Source organism: Podarcis gaigeae, assembly GCF_964106915.1.
Source record: "Podarcis gaigeae genome assembly, chromosome: 7".
NCBI lineage: Eukaryota > Metazoa > Chordata > Lepidosauria > Squamata > Lacertidae > Podarcis > Podarcis gaigeae.
This window is the reverse complement of record NC_139683.1, coordinates 91,155,708-91,175,104: the sequence shown is the minus strand read 5'-3', so window position 1 is coordinate 91,175,104 and position 19,397 is coordinate 91,155,708. Positions and strand designations below refer to the sequence as shown.

The following is a 19,397-nucleotide window of genomic DNA, read 5'->3' as shown; positions in this document are numbered from 1 at the left end:
AAGATCAAACTAAATTCTAACTGGTCATCCTTCCATTACCATCCCATAGGAAAAATGAGTAGTGGCTCTAAGGGCCGGAGCTTCTCAACCACTCTCCATTTCCGCCTCCAAGTGGCCATTCCAAAAAGTAACCACAAAAAAGCTGATGAGGTTGCTATACCATCTGGATTACGTTTACTCCACTGAGTTCCCCAATATATCTCAATAAATGCTTTCATAAAAACTAGGTTAATCTGGTTGCAATGTTATATGCTTACTGAGGAGTTAAGTAGTACTGAACACAATGAGAATTACTTTTGAGTAAACAAGCCTATGATCAAGTTACCAGTCTATCTACTGTGGTGCCCACCCACTCTTTCTGTTCTGGGGATACATGTCCGACTTGAAGATGTAGAGATACCCTTAGCATTATCAAACATATAATACAAGAGTTGATAGCAAAAGCAATACGTTCCTTCAGCAAAAAAAAACAACAACAAAAAAACCATTTTAAGAAGGAAAAAGCTTTCTCCTAAAGGCCTCCTTCTTGGCTGGGACATATGACTAAGGGTGAATGTACAGTGCTTTACAAAGAAAGAGAAGTAGGCCTGCAGAGCAGCTACTGCCCATGGATGCATAAGACTCTTCCACTCAGCCCTCTCCCTCCATCTCCATGGAACCAGTTTTTCAGGTTTTCTAAGTTATACTCTGGAAAACCCAAAACAGGCCCTGAAGAGTGTGTCAACTCTGCTGAAATAGTGGCATTTATGTTCCGGTGGTACAACTGTTACAGATGTATTGATTTCCAGCCTTCAAGGTCTGTACAGTCAGACGTGTAAACGGCCTCTTGCCTAGCCATCTGTAGTAAGAACTGCATCCAGGGAATGAGAAGCTCAAGGAGTCTGAATGAGGCATAATTAGCCCCTATCCACCCCCCAGTGGAGCGGGGGAGACGGACCACACAGACAGAAATACAGTCACCCATGCATACAGAACCTGGCAGGACCTCCAGAACAAATTAAGTACTTAACCCGAGGTACCACTGTACCATCTAGTGCAATCTGGCAGAAACATAAACTGAATTTTCCAGGCTCCCCAACCTTTCCCAGGCCCGTAGTGACATGGGAATGCTCAGGATGTGGAACATCTCAACAGTCAACTGCCTCACAGTATCAGCAAAATATATAACCTACATGTTATCAAGCTCAACTCAGATGACAGTTCACGTGCCACAGGGCTATGCCTCACATGCCCTGCCTACATGGACTCTGATGTCACAAGGGATGGCTCAGGTGAAGGGCCACCAGAGTAAAGGGGCATTCTGCCCTCACAGCTGGTGGGGAAAGCAGAACTTTGCTAACATTTTGGGAAGCAAGTCTGAGAACAGAGATGCTTTTGAGAAAACAAGACCTGGCCGGTCAATTGGGGAAAAGGGAGACATGTGTAGGTAACTGCTGAACAACCCAAGTGCCCCACCTCGTATAGATAATCAAAGGCAGTGGAAACGCCCCTGAGCAAATAGCTGCCCTTCCAGTCCTTCCAACACACGTGGACTACCAGGCCCCATCTCAGGTTGCAGATGTCAAGGTTCAGCAGCTCACCCCACACATATGCAATTATTTCCAGAAGCCTCAACACAGAGACCTGTGCAGCAGGTCCCAATCACCATTCTCGCTGTATCTCATTTATCCATTCGCCAGGTCATATACACAATATGCATTTGTACCACCAGGGGCCAGCTGTACAAAGACAGTGGGGATGCAACCCCTTCCTGGTACCACTGATGGCCTGCACAAATAGAACCTGAGTACAACTGCTAGCATGGCAGTTGAAAAAGAGACAAAAACTCAATACAGTTACAAATCTAGAGATTGAAGGGAGAATGGTTCAGAAACCCGAGGAAATTAGAAAGTGCTTCCAGAGATATTTCAAAGAACTTTATTCACAAGGGCCGCAGAAAGATTCGGAGGTGGACCAATTTCTTAAAACTAACGGATTACAGAAAATACCTCAGGAAATGAGAACAACCCTGAATAGTAATATCACACAGCAAGAAATTGAAAGTGCCATTCAGAACCTTCAATTAGGCAAATCTCCAGGCCTCGATGGACTTACCTCCAAATATTATAAGGTTTTGAAGGACTATTTGATACAACCTTTGTTGGAGGTCTGTAACCAGATTATGGAGGGGAGGAAGGCACCGGAAACGTGGAAAGAAGCTTTCATCACATTGATACCTAAACTAGAAACTGAAAAAACCCAGCTTAAGAACTACCGCCCCATCTCACTCCTAAATGTGGATTACAAAATTTTTGCGGACATTTTGGCAAGTAGGTTTTAAAAAGTGCTTAACGAAGTGATCCATAAGGACCAGGCCGGCTTTCTCCCTGGTAGGCATTTGTTTGATAACACAAGAAACATTATCGACATTTTGGAACTTCTACAAACAAATCTTAACACTAGAGCGGTGTTAATCTTTATTGATGCGGAGAAAGCCTTTGACAATATCTCTTGGATGTTTATGAAGAGAAACTTGGAAGGGATGGGAGTGGGGCGGGGGTTTGAAAATGGAATAGAAGCAATATATTCAGAACAAAAAGCCAAATTGATAGTAAACAATGTGGTGACAGAGGAGTTTAAAATTGAAAAAGGGACACGGCAGGGGTGCCCTCTATCCCCCCTATTGTTTATTTCAGTCCTGGAGGTACTATTGAACATGATTAGAAAGGACCGGCTGGTACAGGGAATTGAGGTCGGAGTGAAACAATATAAATTGAAAGCATTTGCAGATGACCTGGTACTAACACTACAGGAGCCAGTCTCTAGTACTAAAAGAGTGTTAGAATTAATTTCTGACTTTGGTCGGGTGGCGGGATTTAAGCTGAACAAGCAAAAAACTAAGGTTCTAGCAAAAAATTTGACAACTACAGAAACAGATGAGTTCCTGAAAGAAACAGAACTAAATGTGGTTAAAAAAGTAAAATACCTAGGGGTGTATCTGACCTCCAAAAATTTGAATTTGTTTAAGGATAACTACGAGAAATGTTGGTCAGAAATCAAAAGAGATTTGGAAACATGGTCAAGATTGAAACTTTCCTTGTTGGGCCAAATAGCAGCTATAAAGATGAATGTACTGCCGAAAATGTTATTTTTGTTTCAGGCCCTACAGATCGTGGACAAGGTGGAATGTTTTGGAAAGTGGCAGAAGGATATTTCCAAGTTTGTTTGGCAGGGCAAAAAGCCCCGAATAAAGCTTAAAATATTAACTGATGCGAAAGAAAGAGGGGGATTTGCCCTGCCAGACTTGAGGTTATATTATGAATCTGCAGCCTTCTGCTGGTTGAAAGACTGGATTTTACTGGAAAACACTGATGTCCTAGATCTGGAAGGGTTTGACAATGCTTTTGGGTGGCATGCGTATTTGTGGTATGACAAGGTTAAAGTGCACAAATTGTTTAAAAACCACATTGTCAGAAGAGCAATTTTGATGGTCTGGACAAAATATAAAGACTTATTGGAGAGTAAGACTCCGAGGTGGCTCTCACCGGTGGAGGCCAAGGCACGTAAGAGACTTAACATGGAGGCCAATTGGCCTAAATATGGGGAAATAATTGAAAAAATTGGAGACAATTGGAGGTTGCAGAGCTTGGAAAAGCTAAAAAACAAGGTGCGAGATTGGTTGCACTATGCACAAATTCAAGAGGTTTTTAAAGTGGACAAGAAGGTTGGATTCCAGGTGGAAAAATCGAAACTAGAGACAGAACTGTTAGAGCCAAAAAATAAACTACTTTCAAGAATGTATAACTTGCTGCTTAAATGGAATACTCAGGATGAGACAGTCAAATCCGCCATGATAAAATGGGCGCAGGATTTGGGGCATAACATTATGTTTGAAGACTGGGAAAGGTTATGGAACACCGGAATGAAATTTACGGCATGTAGTGCCTTGAAGGAAAACATTATGAAAATGATATACCGGTGGTACATGACCCCAGTCAAGCTTGCTAAGATATATCACCTGTCTGATAATAAATGTTGGAAACGTAAAGAGGCGGAAGGGACATTCTTTCACCTCTGGTGGACCTGCCCGAAAGTGAAGGCCTTTTGGGAGATGATTCATAATGAACTAAAAAAGGTACTTAGATTTACCTTACCTAAGAAACCGGAGGCCTTTCTCCTGGGCATGGTGGACCAGAGAGTGCTTAAGAAAGATAGAACTTTTTTTATGTACGCCACTACAGCAGCAAGGATCCTGATTGCAAAGCATTGGAAGACACAAGATCTACCCACACTGGAGGAATGGTACACGCAGTTGATGGACTATATGGAACTGGCCGAAATGACTGGCAGAATCCGAGACTTGGGAGAAGAAACAATTGAGGAGGACTGGAAAAAAATTAAGGACTATCTGAAAAAACATTATAAGCTGTATGAATGTTAAAAAATGCACCTTTTAGGAAATTCTAGCTTCAGCAATGATAAACTAAAGAAATGGAAATTAAGGCACAAGAAGTCAGAGGTAGAATAATGAAACAACTTTATTGTGATTAAATGAAAATGTACATGATTTGGGTTATAACACATTTGAAATTAGGTAACATGATAAAATGAAGGATACAATAAGTATTGAAAGAAGTTAACAAATTGCTGATGTTCTGTATTACAGAGAATGCAGGGTTGGGAGGATGCGGGGAAGTCCAGTAGACTTGGAAAAAAGAACACGAAAATTTGTAACCTTTCTATTTTATTCTTATAATCTGTTTTCTATTCTTTTTTCTGTATTTCATAAACTCAATAAAAAATATTATAAAAAAAAACAAATAGAACCTGAGTACAGTGGGCATGGCTTGCAGCACCTCATACAGAGTCAGGCTATTGGTCCCATTTCAGGCAGGAATATCTCCTACATACCTCCACCAGGAGATGCCAGGGGTTGAACCTGACACCTTCTGCATGCAAAGCAGATGCTCTGCCACTGAGCTACGACTCATAGTCTTCCAGAATGCTTGTTTTCCTTTTCCCAAGCGAGTCTCTCCCAGCCATCAAAGAATAGGAATGCAGTGGAATTAGCACAGGGAAATCACCAGCATATCCACTCCCTGGGAAATATTCTCACTTTGGCTTCCACAGCAAGTCCTCTTGGCATGTGATATATATGCACAGGCAGGTGACTAAGAGTGTGCATATTTATATAAATGGATGCAAATTCTGGATTCTGGATTAGTTGTACTTATGGGTCACCTTCAAAGGTAGCCCCACATAGAGCACATTGCAGTAGTCCAAGCGGGAGATAACTAGAACATGCACCACTCTGGTGAGTCTGCGGGCAGATAGGGTCTCAGCCTGCGTACCAGATGGAGCTGGAAGACAACTGCTCTGGACACAGAATTGCCTTGAGCCTCCATGGACAGCTGTGAGTCCAAAATGACTCCCAGGCTGTGCACCTGGTCCTTCAGGGGTACAGTTACCCCATTCAGGACCAGGGAGTCCTCCACATCTGCCCACCCCGTCCCCCAAAAACAGTACTTCTGTCTTGTCAGGATTCAGCCTGAATCTGTTAGCCACCATCCATCCTCCAACTGCCTCCAGACACTCATACAGGACCTTCACCGCCTTCACTGGTTCTGATTTAAAAGAGTGGTAGAGCTGGGTGTCATCTGCATATTGATGAACACCCAGCCCAAACCCTCTGATGATCTCTCCTAGTGGCTTCATATAGATGTTAAAAAGCATGGGGGAGGACGTAACCCTGAGGCACCTCACAAGTGAGAAGCTAGGGGTCTGAACACTCATCCCCCAACACAACTTTCTGGACAAGGCCCAGGAAGAAGGAGAGGAACCACTGTATAACACTGCCTCCAGCTCCCAGCCCCTCTAGACAGTCCAAAAGGATGTCATGGTCGATAGTATCAAAGGCCACAGAGAGATCCAGCAGAACTAGGAAACAGCATTCACCTTTGTCCCTAGGCCGCCAGAGATCATCTACCAGTGTGACCAAGGCTACCATATTTTTCGCTCTATAAGACACACTTTTTCCCTCCTAAAAAGTAAGGGGAAATGTGTGTGCATCTTATGGAGCGAATGCAGGCTGCACAGCTATCCCAGAAGCCAGAACAGCAAGAGGGATCGCTGCACAGTGAAAGCAGCGATCCCTCTTGCTGTTCTGACTTCTGGGATAGCCGCGTGACGTTTCTTGAGGGCAACGGGAGGAACAGTCCCCCTGCCCTGAAGAGGCTTTGCGTTGCTTTCGCTGAAGCCAGAACAGCAAGACGGATCGCTGCTTTCGCTGCGCAGCAATCACTCTTGCTGTTCTGAGTTCACTTCACTGGAGAGGCACTGCACAGCGCTTCTCCAGGAAAGCAGGAGGAGAAATAGAAGGGGCTCCGTTCCTCCTCCAACTTCACTGGAGAGGTGCTGCGCAGAGATGGAGAGCTGCGCAGTGCCCCTTCTGCAAAGTGGGAGTGGCAATAGCAATGGCGAAGAGGACCTTCTTCACCGCCTCTATTGCATCTGCATCGACATTGAGCTCTAACCCGTGTCCGGTCTGATTCGGTGAGTTTTCCATCACTGGCGCTCTAGCCATCTCAATGATTGTTTCATCGCCCTCAGCTCCAGGGAAAACCACGGGGCTGTCCGGGCTCCATGCAACTGGAGAGGGCGAGCCAGACACTCGATAGCCCTTGTTAACTCTGAATAGTGGCTTGAAAAGTCTTCAGAACACAGTAAATCTGACAGCTTTTGATCAGTTCAAAATAAACCATTAAATACAAGGAATGCTATTTTTCATAGCTGAAGTATTTAGCATGAGCTAAAACATGCAAGCAGATGTATACATCAACTGAGTTGGTTTCACTTTTTTTCTTCTTTCAAAATTAAAATGTGCTTCTCTATCCCCCCCCCCCCAACCAAATAGTGGAACAGGAACAATACTTCAGTCAAAGGGTTCTGGCTAAAGGTTGGCAGGTTTGGGGGGAGTTGCATTATTTTTCCTGTAAATTATGGCGTTAAAATAGAAACATTGTAACACCAGCAGATGCTGAGTTACTTATAGGCTGGATCTAGACACATCAAAGTGTTTCAGTTTAAAGCATTATGTACAGAGGCCATATGTTCCCAAATGTCAGGAGCTGTTCCTCTGTTTCCAAAGGTCTCACTGCCCACTGTTCAAAACAAAATGCTAAGACTAGATTTAATAAGCTTAATAAGATGGGGGGGGGGCGGGACAGACACTCTGCATAGCCTAAGAAATTATTCTGATCCAGAAACAGTAATGCTGTTTGCACATGCAGTTCTCCTACAGCAAGAGTCCAAAAGCTGGTTTGGAGGATGTCTACAGCTAGCAACTGGATTCTGCCCAGATTTCCCCATCACATGCATTCTTCATACTCCAGCATGCTGCTGTCCATTTATCTACTCAGAGCACAAGCACAAAAGCAGCAAATCTTACAACTATTTATATTTGACTAAAAGAAATCTATCATACAGTGAAGGGTTTAGGAATAAAGTAATCAAATACTTCTACTGCTCAGTTAATAAGCAGTAAATGTTAGATGATAATGCACGTTAAGTGATGGTTTTGCCATGCCGTAGATAAAAAGGAACTCAATGGACCATACTGTCAGGGGAAGGGGAGCACTTCTATTCAAATTATTTGAAGCAAAGAGGAGAAAGAGGGAATATAAATTTTAAAAGGAATCATTAGATATTATGATTGTCACAGAGCCACAAACAGGCTGCCACTAGTGATCATCTGGAATCCACACAATGGCAGAGCCACTTACTCTACCCTGCCCAGCAAGCGGAGATAAAAATAAATAATAATAATAATAATAATTTATTATTTATACCCCGCCCATCTGACTGGGTTTCCCCAGCCACTCTGGGCAGCTTCCAACAAAATATTAAAAATACAACAAAACATCAAACAAGAGGGATGTGCTGCAACAACAGTCCTGGGTATCCTTCCAGAGAGGGACATCATTGGGCACAAGGCACATGAAGAGTTTATATTTGACCGTCTTCCCACACAGCTGCCGTAACAGGACGGAAATGTGAGCAGGAGGTCCAAGGTTACTAGCTTCTAGTGCACCAATACTGCTTCTCATGGCGACAATTACTGTCTACTGAGGGCAGAAGCATGGGCCATGAGCAATATGGCAATAAGAAAGCAGAACATGTGCATATAGCTTGTCAAAAAGCAAGCATTAAGAGCTTCCCAAACGAGGCTGCCTTCAGGTGTCTACAAAAAATTATCTCTAGCACAGAAGTTATTTTCTGTGTGTTGTCTGTAGGGATTTTGGAGCAAAGTAAACAAAAGCCCCAGATATGAAGTTGTAATGAATGGCTGGAAAGATCTCTTGTACATAAGCAGACTCAGGGAGGAGCTATGGCACAACAGAAACAAAAATCTACATACAGTGGTACCTCCGGTTACAAACTTTATCTGTTCTAGAGGTCCGTTTGTAACCCGAAACCGCTCATAAAATGAGGCGCGCTTTCACTAATGGCACCCCCCACTGCTGCCGTGCTTCTGGCACATGACTTCCGCTTGCATCCTGGGGCAAAGTTTGCAACAAGGGGACCTACTTCCAGGTTAGCGGAGCTCGTAACCCACAGCGTTTGCAAGGGGGATGGTACGTAACACGAGGTTCCACTGCACAGCAAACAGAACTGGGGGGCCTGAATGACCCCAGCCCATCCAGATATATGGCTGGGCAGCCCTATGAAATGAACAGCAGATGAAAACAAACCCTTTGCCCTGACAAATGCAATCAGAGTTAGTCTACTGTAGAGCAGAAAATAAACTTAAGAGAGCGATACCGTTGAACAGTCTTGCTTTACGGATCAGTGTTGAATATTTCTGTAGAACTGGGAAAGGATCAGGGGTGCTGCTTTTGCCATCTTTACTGTCCCACATGCATTTTTAAAGGGTTTTATCTTAAAGCTCAGATAGTGTCTCCAGTACATTGTTTATACAAAGTCTGTCCTATAGCACAGACAAAACCAGGTTTAAAAGAATATTTCCCTAGTCTTACGTAAGAGAAAGAAGTTGGGGCAGATGAATCTACAAACAAAAGTTGAATATTGACTCAGGCTCAACTTTGGTCACAGTGGCAGACCACACCTGAAGATGTGCTTAGACATGTTTACCTTATCATTTACATGCTCATGATACTGTATTCAGAGATGAGACAGGATGAAGTTCAGAGCTCAAGTTGTCTGAAGCAGCTTTCAGACTTAGGGACAATTAATGTAACCGAAGCCTTGACAGATTTTTTTTGAAATGAAAAGCAGAGAATTGACAAGGTTGTGTAGGAACACAACAAGTGCCCCATGCCTCAACATATTATACCCAACTCCATGTGTTAACTGGTCTTAAACCTTGAGAGTGCAAACCAGCATATGTTGATTGACAGTATTTTAATAATCTAAGGATTTTTTTTGAGGGCACTACTAATGTAGTTGTCTATCAAAGCTCATGCCACAGTAACTTACTGATCCTTCAAGGGGATACAACAATTTCTTTTTTAAAAAAAATAATATATATTCATGTAACATTCTCCATATACAGTTTTGATTACAGGTCATAATTTTATCTGCTAATATTGTTTTTAAAAATTCAAAATTCCAAGTTTTGAATAGTTTACCTCTCTATCTCCAGCAAAGCAAAATCTTTCTCTCTCAACTTAACTATTAAAAAAAATGTAAAAAGAACATCCAAACTAACTTTTTATTGAATTTGATCCTCATGTGTTGCATTCAGGTGCTGTCAAAGACTTATAACAGACATAAACCTCAAGTACGTTAATTTCAAAAATCTTCAACTTGGGGCCCATTTTCAAATGCAAAATAAGGGATCTATTGTTCTTTAAATTGAATTAAGCAATTTTATAAGCATCTATGCTTCTACTGCATGTTCACTGCCAGCAGCAATGTACTCTGCTACAAGAAAATTTTCACTTCCTGGTCTCAGCATCTGGTAGCCTTATTTATTTGATATACCAACTGCACATTAGATGCAACCTAAGTGCATAACTTTTTCATCCTTACTGCCCCTTCAATTGGCTGTTTCTATTGGAAAGAAACATCAACAAAGATCAACATCAAAGTTATACCAGATCCTAACTCTGTTCAGCAGTAGGGCTGTTGCTGCTGCTCTGCCTAAGACTGGCAGAGGGGAAACAAGCCTTTCAAATAGTATTTTGCACCATGTTGCCGTGTCACATGACTGTGCCTAAATCGCCCCTCCCCCAGTCCCATCCCTGGAAACACACCCCTTTTTGGGACTACATCAGGCTCATCTCAGCCAGCTGGGCAAGGATGAGCAAGTTAAGCCCATCTGAGCCAGCGCTGAGGACTTTAATCCAGCTGAGCGGAAGATCTGCTGCATCCTAGGCTGCCTACCCCAGTGGAGCTTGCAATAGGACTGCCCCCCAACTCTACTAAGAGTACAGCGGTACCTTGGTTCTCGAATTTAATCCGTTCTGGGAATCCATTTGACTCCTGTAACAGTTCAAAAACCAAGGCACGGCCTTCTTAACATATTTAGCAAAACCTCCAGAACTGAAATAAAAAGTAGTGGGGAAAGTGGGCGCCCTTGCCTGGTTCCTTTTTCAATTCTAATTTCTTCTGAGACCACATTATTAACTATAATTTTTGCTTTTTGTTCAAAATAGATCACATTAATACCATTTAGGAATTCTTGTCCAACCTCCATACTTTTTAAATTATTTTTTATAAAATTCCAGGAAACATTGACAAAGGCCTTCTCAGCATCAAGAAACATTAAGATCGCTTTACAATTTTTTTTAGCTTCCAACCTTTCTAGCACATCGATTATATTCCTAATATTATCTTTCATGTGTCTTCCAGGCAGGAATCCTGCCTGGTCCTTATGAATATCATCTGTTAGTATCTTCTTCAGCCTATTGCTTAAAATGTTAGTAAAACTTTTGTAATCCACATTAAGTAATGAGAGCAGTCTGTAATTATTTACATTGGATCTATCTTGATCTGGTTTTGGTATCATAGTTATAAAAGCTTCCTTCCAGGTTTCAGGTGCTTTGTCCCCTCTTAATATTTTATTGCACACCTTAACCAACGGCTCAATAAGCCAATCTTTCAAAGTCTTGTAATATTTTGCAGACAAACCATCTGGTCCTGGGGCTTTACCAAGCTGCATCTGATTTATGGCCTTCTCAACCTCTTTTCTTGTGATCAATCCATTTAGTAGGATCTTTTTATTTTCGGGAATTTTTTGAAGGAGGAAGAGGTCAAAGGTATAACAGTAGGATCCAAACAATATAAGTTAAAAGCCTTTGCCGACAATTTGGTGTTAACTTTACAAGACCCAGACTCCAGTGCAGTGAAAGCACTGGAGCTGATTCAGGAGTTCGGGCAAGCAGCAGGATTTAACTTAAATAAGAGCAAAACCAAAGTGTTGGGGAAAAACTTAGATAATGAGGAGAGAAAAGTCCTTCCGGAAAAGACTGGCCTTGTCTTTGTGAAAAAAGTGAAATATTTGGGTGTGAATTTATCAGTGAAAAATTTGAATTTATATAAGGATAATTATGAAAAATTATGGAATGAAATTAAGAGAGATCTTGAGGTATGGTCAAATTTAAAACTGTCAATGATGGGCCGAATATCAGTGGTTAAGATGCATGTATTGCCAAAGATTTTGTTCTTATTGCAAGCTATCCCAATTATTGATAATGTAAAATGTTTTAAAGAATGGCAGAAAGCATTGTCTAAATTTATCTGGCAAGGAGAAAAAACCCAGAATTAAATATAAAATATTAACAGACTCAAAAGAAAGAGGTGGATTTTCCTTGCCAGACCTGAAGATATACTTTGAAGCTGCAGCTTTCTGCTGGATTAAGGAATGGATTCAACTAGAAAATGTTGATGTGCTGGATTTGGAGAGATTTGACAATGTATTTGATTGGCATGCATACTTATGGTATGGCAAGATATCAGCCCATAAAGGTTTTAAAACTCATGTAATCAGAAAATCTTTATATAATGTTTGGATAAGATATAAATATCTCTTAGAAAGGATAACACCCAGGTGGCTCTCACCAATGGAAACAAAGGCCCAGAAAAAGTTAAATATGGAGAGTAAATGGTTGAAATATGCTGATCTATTGTGGGAAGACAATGAAGGACTTAAATTAAGACCATTTGATCAAATTAAAGATAAATTAGATTGGCTACAATATTATCAGATCAACGAACTGTATAAGCTTGATAAGAAAAATGGTTTTGCAATGGAAAAATCCAAATTGGAAACGGAGTTGTTAGATACCAATGCTAAAAACCTATCCAAAATGTACAATTTATTGTTGGAATGGCATACAAAGGATGAACAAATTAAATCTGTGATGATAGATTGGGCAAGAGATGTTGGACACAATATAATGTTGGAAGATTGGGAAAGGCTGTGGAAGAAAGGGGTTAGGTTCACTGCATGCACTGTATTAAAAGAAAATACAGTGGTGCCTCGCAAGACGAAATTAATTCGTTCCGCAAGTCTTTTCGTCATGCGAGTTTTCGTCTTGCGAAGCACGGTTTCCCATAGGAATGCATTAAAAATCAATTAATGTGTTCCTATGGAAACCGCCTTCAGACCAGGTCCGGGGACAGTCTGTCCCCCGACCTCTTCTGAAGGCTGGCGGGGAGCGAAAGTCTTTGCTTCCCCCCCGCCTGCCTTCCCGGGAGAGCGGAGAAACGCAGCGCTGCGTTTCTCCGCTCTCCTGGGAAGGCAGGCAGGGGGGAGCAAAGACTTTTGCCCCTCGCCGGCCTTCAGAAGAGGTCCAGGACCTCTTCTGAAGGCAGGCGGGGGGCAAAAGTCTTTGCTCCCCCCACCTGCCTTCAAAAGCCATCCGGGATAGCAGGAAGCGCTTCCCTGCTATCCCGGACTGCTTTTAAAATGCTGGCGGTGGGGAGCAAAGCCTTTCGGCCCCCGCCGGCCTTCCTGGACCTCTTCTGAAGGCCGGAGGCAGGGGAAAGGCTTTGCTCCCCACCGCTAGCATTTAAAAGAGGTCCCCGGAGATTTCCCTATGGGCTTTCTTCTTGTGAAGCAAGCCCATAGGGAAATTCGTTTTGCGAAGCGCCTCCAAAACGGAAAACCCTTTCGTCTAGCCTCGCGGGGCACCACTGTATTATGAAAATGATGTACAGTGGTACCTCTGGTTACGTACTTAATTCATTCTGGAGGTCCATTCTTAACCTGAAACTGTTCTTAACCTGAAGCACCACTTTAGCTAATGGGGCCTCCCGCTGCTGTCGCGCAATTTCTGTTCTCATCCTGAAGCAAAATTCTTAACCTGAAGCACTATTTCTGGGTTAGCGGAGTCTGTAACCTGAAGTGTATGTAACCTGAAACGTATGTAACCCGAGGTACCACTGTATAGATTTGCATACAGTTAACCCCTGTAAAATTTGCAAAGATTTACCACACAAATGATACTTTATGTTGGAAATGTAAAGAAAAAGAAGGTACCTTTTATCATATGTGGTGGATGTGTCCCAAGGACTTCTGGGAAAAGATTTATAATGAGTTGAAAAAAATGTTGAAAAATACATTTATTAAGAAACCTGAAGCCTTTCTACTCAGACTAATAGGATTGGAATTGCCCAAAAAGGATGTTAGATTGTTTTTGTATGCCACCACAGCGGCAAGACTATTACTAGCCAAAAATTGGAAATCTCAAGAAATGCCAACAATAGAAGAATGGAAGATGAAGATGTTGGACTTTTTGGAGCTGGCTGACCTGACTGGAAGAATCTACAATCAGAAAGGAGACTCAAGAAGATTGGGAGAAATTTAAAGAATATCTAGCTAAATATTGTAATATAAGATAATGGGAAATCACTTGGAAGTTGGCTGAGGATTATAATAATAATGGGTCGTAAAATACTAAGGACTAGAATCAATAAAAGAGAAGTTAGTAATTAAATTAGGTATTGAAAGTAATAATTGTTTCTATGTTTTTCTTTTTGTATTGTGTATTTTTCTGTTTTTTTATTATGTATTGTTATTATATTTTGTTATAAAACTGGAAAAGCAATAAAACTTTTTGAAAAAAAAGACAAAACCAAGGCACGGCTTCCGATTGGCTGCAGAAGCTTCCTGCACTCAACTGGAAGCCACAGACGCCAAGTCGGACGTACGGCTTCTGAAAAACATTCGCAAACCGGAACATTCACTTCTAGGTTTGAGGCATTCAGGAGCTGATTTGTTCAGGAGCCAACCAAGGTACCACTTTACTCATAAAAACCTAATCCCTCATTGTTGTATCTTCTTAAAAATATATATTGGCGTCAGCAAATAAAATGTATCACATGCCATGCCTTCTCTAATTTTAGGTGAAATTATAAAATAGTACAGCTTTATCAGTATTTGTGTCTTTCTGTTACTACCGTATTTGCTGTTTCTTCATATTATTGACGGTTCTGAAACTAAAGAGGAATCGCAATAACAGCTTAACCTATCAGAAACCACATAAAGCAATACTATAGCAACAAAGTTTAGGTAACTTCCATTCATGGAAAGGAGAACTTGCTAGAGTTCACAACACTGGCAAGTAAATAAGCAGGTAATTACTAATAAAGAGGTATGCAGGAGTAACAAATAATTTTAATTAATGGTACACATTTCTTTACAAACTGTCCATCATCCATTTTAGTACTTCACTAACTCATAAGTGAACTAATCATTATGAATTGTCAGAACATTAATACAAGCCACACTTGCTAATAATATCAAAAGTACAGTGGTGCCCCGCAAGACGAATGCATCGCTAAACGAAAAACCCGCAAGACGAAAGGGTTTTCCGATTTTTTAGCAGCTTCGCAAGACGAATTTCCCTATGGGCTTGCTTCGCAAGACGAAAGCCCATAGGGAAATCTCCGGAGACAGCGGGGAAGCGCAGCGCGCCTTCTCCTCTGTTCCCGGACCTGTCCTAAGGCTTGCGGTGGGAGGTCCGGGAACAGAGGACAAGGCGCGAAGGGCTTCTCCTCTGTTCCCGGGGCTTGCTGTGGGAGGAGGGTTTTTCCTCCCCACCGCCAACATTCAGAACAGCATTCTGAATGTTGGCGGTGGGGAGGAAAGCCCTCCTCCCACCGCAAGCCTTCAGGACAGGTCCGGGAACAGAGGGGAAGGTGCGCAGCGCTTCTCCTCTGTTCCCGGACCTGTCTTGAAGACTTGCGGTGGGAGGAAGGTTTTCCTCCCCACCACCAACATTCAGAAGGCTGTTCTGAAGGCTGGCGGTGGGAAGAAAAGCCCTTCTCCCCCGCCAGCCTTCAGAAGAGTTCCCGCCTAGGCTGCGGATAGCAGCCTGCTGCCCCGCGCGAGGGGCGCTCTGCTTAAGAGCGCCCCTCGCGCGGGGCAGCAGGCTGCTATCCGCAGCTTGGAGAGCCCTCTGGACCTCTTCTGAAGGCAGGCGGGGGGCAAAAGTCTTTGCTCCCCCCGCCTGCCTTCAAAAGCCATCAGGGAGCATTTTAAAATCGCCCCGGGACAGCGGATGAATTCTCCGCTGTCCCGGGGCGATTTAAAAGCCCCCGGGAAGGCAGGCAGGGGGGGACAAAGACTTTTGCCCCCCGCCGGCCTTCAGAAGAGGTCCAGGATTTTAAGATCGCCCCGGACAGCGGAGAAGTCCTCTGCTGTCCCGGGGTTTTTTAAATGCTGGCGGGCGGCAGCAAAGGCTTCGCTGCCGCCCGCCAGCATTTTAAAATCGCCCCGGGACAGCGGAGAAGTCTCCGCTGTCCCAGGAAGGCAGGCGGGGGGAAGCAAAGACTTTCACCCCCCCCCCCCGCCGGCCTTCAGAAGAGGTCGGGGGACAGACTGTCCCCGGACCTGGTCTGAAGGCGGTTTCCATAGGAACGCATTGATTGATTTTCAATGCATTCCTATGGGAAACCGTGCTTCGCAAGACGAAAAACTCGCAAGACGAAAAGACTTGCGGAACGAATTAATTTCGTCTTGCGAGGCACCACTGTAACTGCAAATTGCATTAGAATATAAATATGTGAGATATAATACACCTTTATATCCACTGGGTGGCAGTCCTTCAATCACCAAATCAATATTTATACCCTAAGGACCAACCTTTTCATGTTAATAGTATTGCCCACAAATCCTCATTTCCTAGCTGAAGATTACCTTATGGGGCTGCAGTTGTACCATGGTTTAGTATTGCAATAACAAGTCTTTGTGGCTACTGGTTTCCTAGGATCGCCACCGTTTTCTCCAGTGTGGCCATGAAAAGAAGATACTAACTGCAGCTTAGTGTTCTGCCCAAACTCAGACAAACTGCAGTCAGTCTTTACTGAGGTTTCCTAAAACTTAAAATTATGCAAAGCACTCATGAGGCCTCCCAGAACCACTCTTCCCAGCACCTTTCGCAAAGTACAGTCCAGGATTCAAGCGCTGCTACAGCAGTGCTTTAAAGTGGCGGGTGTGACCTGAAACTCTGGCGTGCTGTGTGGGCTTCTGCAGGGCCCACGGAGCCGGAGGTTCCTCTTCCCCCGTGGAAGTGGGGGGGGGGGGGAGAGACTTCCTTAAGCAGCTAACCCAATGCAAAGGCCGAGAGAAACTCGCGCTGCTCCGAGACTTACCTCTCCCGAGGGGCTCGCTCGGCCATCGCTCTCGCCTCCCAGCTTACTTCCAGCGCTGAAGAAAGAAAACAAGCGGCAAGAACGTCAGAGCGGAGGAAAGGGGCAGCACCTCTCCCCGTCTTGCTGAAAACCAGACCCCCCCCCCCCGTTTAGATGGTGCCTGTTGCCCCCCGTTGGCCCAAAGCCTCCGCGGGAGAGCGAGGGACCCTGAGCATCCCCGGAGAGGAAGGGGAAGCCCCTCCGAGCCGCAGCTGCGCGGGGCCTTTTCTTCCGACCCGGGTGGGGCTCCAGGGGGTCTCCCCCCGGCGGGGAGCGCGGGTGGGGCAGGGCAGGAGGGGGAGCTCGGACTCGAGGAAGCCAACTGACCGGCCCGCCACGGCGTCTCCTTCTAGCGGAGGGCGCCCCGTCGGGTTTCCGCGCCACCCGAAAGCGCCTCTTTCCCCGCCCGCTCTGAAGTGGCCGAGCCCGCCCGCGCGGGACTCGAACCCGCGGCCGCTCAGAGCCCGCGCGGGGGGAGGTCTCGTGGGGGGGGGGCGTCGCGCGCAACTCGCCCCGGCTCTGGCGCGCCCCTCCCCCGCCCGACGGGAGACTCCTCCTCCCCCTCCCTCCGCCTCTCCGAGGAAGCGAGCGGGCGAACGCGCGGCGTGGATTGAGCCTGTGCGGCTGCCGTCCGTCGCGTCGCCTACTGGGGGAGAGAGAAAGGCGCTGCTGCTCGGCTCCCTCCGCTCCTCAGGAAACAGACCCGGCGGCGGCGGCGCCTCGGCGAGAGAGATGTAAGCGCTCCCGGGAAGGGAGGAAAGCGGGAGGGGGCGCCGCCGAAGGTGGGTGGGCCTGGCTCCTTCCCTCCCTCCCGCCGCCCCGCGAGGGAGCCTTTCACACGGCGTCTCTCAGCCCCGCTCCCGGCTGCTCCTCAGGAGCCCGTCTCGCGGGGGGGGGGGGGCATCACCGCGGGCCTACACGCCTCCCGGGAGCGGGGAAACGGGTAAGAAAACTCCCAGACAGGGATAAGGAGGAGAAGGATATTAATTATAATTAATAGGTCGTCTTTATTCAAGCCAATCAGAAATCACAAAGTGATACACAAGTTTTTGACCTCATTTAAGAAGGAGAGGAGAGAAAAAAATGTTCATAGTTTGTAAGCCCAGAGATGAAATGGAGGAGAGATGAGTCATTCCGCATCAAATCAACGCAAAAAACAAGGGTTTCGCCACCCTCTCAGATTTTGATGAAACTTGCTGTACACCCTTCCCTTATGGTTGAAAGAAACCTCCTTACATGTTTTCCCTCTATCTCAAACAGTTTTAATTTTATAGCACTTCAAAGTTTCGTGAAATCTATGTTTCTGTCCTTCAAGATCCTGGCCTTGTGTGCATTTTATTTTTTCCCCTCCATAACCAATGATCAGATCTCTTTGAAAATTTACCTAGAGATCAATAACATGATGAGGATTTCAGGAAAAAATACACCAGCTCTCAAAAGATTTTATAAATGCCTAAAAAATGTATAAATGTAGATTTTTTGGTAGAAAAACTATGTTTAGAAAAGCTGAATTTTCAGCATTAGGGCACAATGCAATCAATAGTTTTTGATGGTAAAAATTATTGCAAAGACATGCTCTTTCTCAACAAAGACTAAAATTTATGCGTCTCTTATGTCTTTTGACAAAATTTTACGTTTTTGGGACATCGTGGGAGGGGATGGGGAATGGCTACTGGGTACAACTTTCCTACAATCTATAGCTGTAAAATAAAAAAAAATGAAACAAAGTTGTTCATCTTAAAATCTAAAATAATATTAAAACTATGAAAATTGGCTATATCGTGAAATCACCCTAAAAAATATATCTGTCAGAAAATTTAAATGCTGACAAAAGAAAGTCTCTGAAAAGTCCAAAGTTAAACTGTTACTAAATCTGCATAGCTGCGAATGCCACTCTACTTCCCATTCACAAAAAATCCCCTTGCAGAGCCTGTCCGCAGAAATCAGAAGCTGACTTCCTTTTTTGCTTCTGTTTCACCAAATCAGTCAATTTATGCCTAATTCCTTTTTTAAAAAGTTTATTTGGCTTTTACCTCTAATTGGAAGATCCGCTGCTTGTGGTGGCGGTGTGTGGCTTCGGCAGTAGAGTGCGGTGGAGCCATGAGCGAACTCAAGCCTCTTTCCCCCGCGCAAAAATGGCAGCCTGGAGGCTCAGGAGGGTGAGTTCCCACACTCTGCTGGACCCGTAGGACCCCCACTCCTCCATGGGGTGGGGGTTGGGGGCACCTAGCCCTGGCGCTCACCCCCAAAGCTCTATCTGCCAGAACTGTGCCATCCCTTAAGCGGACGACACGGAGCACGCTGCCATTACCTCCACAGCGAACCAGAAGTCCTATCCTGCCCAATTCTTAGGTTTCCTGTGTGGACTTGGGCCCATCACTGTTTTTCAGTCTCATAGTTATTGTGGGAATAAATTGCATCTTTTTATATGTTATTCACATGTATAAAAGTACTACAGTAATACACATTACCGTGTATGAAATGGTTGGTATCGCACATTAGGAAAAGTAGATTTTTGGCATTGGAACAAATAACTCAGTGAGAAGGTTGGGATTCAGTTTCAGTTGCTTACTCTTGCAAAATGGCTTTTAATTTCCACATTTTTCTTTTCTAGGGCCGATTACTGGAAATCTCAGCCCAAGAAATTCTGTGATTATTGCAAGTGCTGGATAGCGGACAACAAGCCTGTATGATGATCTACCTTCTGTACTCTTAAGTGAAACTGAAGTACAAAAAATGAATTATATATTAATTTTCAA

At 44.2% G+C, this 19,397-nt stretch overlaps 2 protein-coding genes across 6 annotated transcripts in view; one reads left to right on the top strand and one right to left on the bottom strand.

Moving 5' to 3' along the window:
• Window positions 1–17,179, bottom strand: part of ELF1 (E74 like ETS transcription factor 1) — a 78,890-nt gene extending 61,711 nt beyond the window's left edge. Inside the window, exons 1-2 of one of the 2 annotated variants that reach the window (XM_083748638.1) lie at window positions 16,966–17,179; window positions 16,600–16,654 (exon numbers count right to left, since the gene is read on the bottom strand). The gene's annotated coding sequence lies outside the window, so the exon portion shown is untranslated. The remainder of the gene's footprint in view (window positions 1–16,599; window positions 16,655–16,965) is intronic. The other variant, XM_083748640.1, reaches the window with a different exon arrangement.
• Window positions 16,547–19,397, top strand: part of WBP4 (WW domain binding protein 4) — a 44,990-nt gene continuing 42,139 nt past the window's right edge. For 2 of the 4 annotated variants that reach the window (XM_083748665.1, XM_083748664.1), the window contains exons 1-2: window positions 17,180–17,372; window positions 19,253–19,325. In XM_083748665.1, the coding sequence (XP_083604791.1) occupies window positions 17,371–17,372; window positions 19,253–19,325 (75 nt within the window). In that variant the 5' untranslated portion in view covers window positions 17,180–17,370. Of the gene's footprint in view, window positions 16,683–17,179; window positions 17,373–19,252; window positions 19,366–19,397 lie in introns of those variants that run through there. The other 2 variants (XM_083748668.1, XM_083748666.1) reach the window with 2 other exon arrangements.